Source organism: Arachis stenosperma, chromosome 5, assembly GCF_014773155.1.
Source record: "Arachis stenosperma cultivar V10309 chromosome 5, arast.V10309.gnm1.PFL2, whole genome shotgun sequence".
NCBI lineage: Eukaryota > Viridiplantae > Streptophyta > Magnoliopsida > Fabales > Fabaceae > Arachis > Arachis stenosperma.
Genome location: NC_080381.1, coordinates 127,194,933 through 127,198,860, shown reverse-complemented (window position 1 = coordinate 127,198,860; position 3,928 = coordinate 127,194,933). Strand labels below are relative to the sequence as shown.

General features: G+C 31.0%; 1 protein-coding gene across 1 annotated transcript; it reads right to left on the bottom strand.

Annotated features, from left to right (window-relative positions):
* Positions 1-1,541: 1,541 nt before the first annotated feature.
* On the bottom strand, positions 1,542-3,467 carry LOC130983216 (uncharacterized). The gene is made up of 2 exons (XM_057907409.1): positions 3,152-3,467; positions 1,542-1,956 (listed from the first exon to the last, which is right to left on the bottom strand). Exons 1-2 carry the CDS (start codon positions 3,445-3,447, stop codon positions 1,803-1,805), a joined length of 450 nt encoding a protein of 149 aa, XP_057763392.1. The 5' UTR covers positions 3,448-3,467; the 3' UTR covers positions 1,542-1,802.
* Between the last annotated feature and the right edge of the window lie 461 nt (positions 3,468-3,928).

Genomic DNA, 3,928 nt, shown 5'->3' with positions numbered 1-3,928 from the left:
TAAGTCCCAACGCAGGAATACTTACACGTCTATTAACCACAAACCCTTTAAACGGCCACGTAGGACACGCCGTTACTTATTTTATCATGACTTGATGACAGGACTTGATTTAGGTCAATTAAAATTTTTTTGGATGTAAATAGGACACTTCTAAGTTCAAACCTTAGGAACCAAAATAGAATTAAACCCAAACATAAAAAACCAATTTAATACTTTACCCTAAAAATTATATTTTTTGAAGTTATAAATATAAAATCATCAATTGATTTTAGAGGGACAGTTTTTTCCGTGATTAAATTCATTATTATTATTTGGATATATATCATTATTTTTACATTTTAGATAGAGATAGCAAACAGACCGAAATATGCTAGGTCAGTCCACTTAACTCACCAAAATAAGTTGATGGGGCCAGACTATCTTAGCCGCCAAAATAAAAAATCTGCCTAACCCACGCTACCCTAACTCGTGAACCTTTTTTTTTAACCTGCCTATGTGGTTTTTTTTTTTTTTTTTTTTTTTTTTTTTTGGTTTTAGACTAATATTTAGGTACATAATGTCTAACCCTATGTTCATTCATTTCAATTGCAACCAACCAACTCAACACTAATTTTCACTTAATGTTAAAAAAAAAAACACTAATTTTCACTTGTTCACTCTCCAATGTACAACGTGCCTTCTTTTGCAAAAAAAAACACTAATTTACTTCAACGTTTGCATGTACAATAAGATTAGATTGAGTTTGGTTAAAAAATTACCGAGTTATCTAATTTTATTGTTTTACTAATTTATAATTTTGTCTTTTTGTTTAAAAATAAAAAGATTTGTTTATTCAAAACTAAAATTATTTATTTAAAAAAATAAAACCTACATCTTATTATCACATTTACCAATCAATAATTAAACTCTATTACTATTAAGTGATGCACACTTTCAAAATGGAATCATAGAAATACATAATGAGTAGTGTTAGGGAGCTAATGGCCTAAACGTACAATGTGTACAATGGGCTAAATCTTTGGTTTATGAATAAAATGAACATCACCTATACTATCCAGAATAACCATCCGGATACCAGGGATAATAAACATCTCATGTTATAAAAAGCTAATTTTGGGTTTACCAATGTTCGAACTCTTGACCTTTTGAATCTAGAACTCTAATACCATGTCCTGAAACCACTCATCCCAAAAGTGTAACCTGATAAGACAATGTAACACTAATAATCATATCTCTAATACTTTCTAAACTTTCATTGTACACATTGTATGCTTAGGTCATTGGCTCCCTATACTTTCTCATACATAATATTATGCAATATGCAATGTGTTGCCTGGATTTTTATGAGGTGGAAATTAGACTTAAAGTATTAATTTCCAATAGAACTCCAAAATTCTAATTGAATTGCAAACGTTGAAGTAAAGTCTAAAGTGTTTGCAATATGAAGCTATATATTATATAGGGATGTCAATGGGGCGGGGGCGGGGGCGGGGGCGGGGCGGGGGATGCCTCCCTACTCCTGTCTCCGTCCTCAAATTTTGTCCCGTCCTCGCTCCGATCCCCACCATGGAGAGATAATTGGCCCCATCTTCATTCTCCGCGTCCCCGTGTTTCTCGTGGGTCTTCATTCCCCATCTCTTTATATTGAACATTTATATGAAAATTAAAATAAAAAATTTTAAAAAATATAAAAAAAACCACAAAACATTATTACAACACACAAACATACATATCTTATCCAAGATTACAACTTACAAGTCAAGAAATATAAAATAAAAAATCATAATCCATAAAACGAAATTTTAAACATGTGCTTTTTGTCCTCCCTCTTGTGTTTCTTTTTGTCCTTCTTCTTGTGTTCCTTGAACATGTGCTTCAATTGCTTGACCCTCATCATCTTGAGTTGGTTCTATCTCATTATTATTTTCAATAGGAGTTGAACTAAAGCTATTCATCCTAGACAGTAAAATTTAATACAAAAATACTAAATTAAAAATCAATACATAAACAATAAATTAAAACAAGCCAAAATAAATTAAACCCAGCTCAGAATTAACTCTGAATTATTAATAAATTAAATTATAAAATTAGAAATAAATTAACAAAAAACAAAGATATATAAAAAAAGAAATAGCAAAAGAACAGTTGAAGAAGACAAAACTCAAGTTAAATGAATAGAAAATCAAAATCAGCAAAACAGTATCAAATTAAAAATTTATAAATATTTATAATTTGTACAATATAGCTAAGGACTGATAGATAGAATATAATAAAAAAAACTGATGAAATAATAACTAAACAAGTGACATAGTAGAATGAAGTTTGTGATGATGATGATGAAATAATAACTAAACAAGTGGCATAGTCAAAATAAATTAACAAAATCATTAACTGGGTCAAGAATTCTAGTTGATGGATTAGCTATTGAAATCGGACTACATACAACAGTGGACTACAGAACTTGATTTGAGGGAAAGTAGGTTTTATATATATATATAACTGCATTGGGAATATTGAATAATGGATTAGATCACCATATATATAACTCGATGATTTTCATTTCCAATTGATTAAGTCTGATTCCAATATATGAGTTACAATGAAAGGAAAATGCTTAAGCAAGCAAACACTGCATTTAAAAAGAGTTTTCCTATTTGTTGCAGAAAAATGATTTGTTCCAACAGCAGACAACATACATTAAAAATGATGATAACAGAAGGAAATAGGTCAAATTAAGCGGAAGAATAATTGGTACAAATCCATCAAGCAAAATTATTAATAAATTAAATTACAAAATCAGAAATAAATTAATAAAATCAGTACAAGTAAAAATAAATTAACAAAATCAGTACAAGAAAAAATAAATTAACAAAATCAGAACAAGCAAATTCAAATTAATAAGATCAGTAAACAAACCCAACAACTTAAAACTACATAATTAAAGTTTTCAACTCAAATTGAATCACATAATCAACTCAAAACAACCAAAATAACTACAGGCAGAAAACCAGAAATTTACAAAACCCTAACCAAATCCAACAACTCAGAATCATAGAAATTATAATTAACAAAATCAAATCCTAACTATTTCATAATTATAAACCCTATATGTCTAATTGCTTCAGATACATAGAAGGAGAGAAAATCTAACCTGAAGTCAAGTTGATGGGAAGAAGGAAGAGGACTAGAAGAGGGATAACCGGTGGCTGTTTCAGCGTCAGCAGCTATGCTCTCCAGTAGACGCGAGCATCGAAGAGATGATGGAGCAGTGGGATGCAACGTGGCGAGCAGCAAAGAGGCGGAAGCAAACACGCAGATGCAGAAATGGAGAGGAAAAAAACACCGCGCCTGAAGAGAGAGAACGACGTAGTGGCGAGTGGCGCAGGAGTGGCCGGTGGCAGGAGTGGTGACCGATGACGGTGAATATAGTAGTACTGTAGTAGACATCGCAAAGTGAGAAGGAAAGAATGAGAATATGAGAGACTAATAATAGGGTTAGGGGACTTAGGGTATTTTAATGGGTAAAATTATTAAAATACCTCCTGTATTAATAATAAAGTAAGAAAAATCTCCACAGAAAAAATTTCTCATCACCGGGTCCCATTCGGGGTGGTATCCACAGAGATCTCCGTCTTCTGGAGATTTTTGACACCCCTGAGTTTATATATTATGGGAGAAAACTAAAATGGAACTTTGAGAAAGAAATAAAAATCCCACATTCCCACTATTAACGTTCATATGGTCATTTTTAAGTTTTATTTGGTTTTTATTCTAAAATAGAAATACATAATATAAATAAAAATAAAAATATAAAAATAAAAAATTATTTGAAAAAAGACTAAAAGAATCAGAGTCAAATTGAATTATTGATCTTCAGTCGTTTGCAATTATTACTTTCTAATTCATGCATCATGCCACCGAGTAGTTT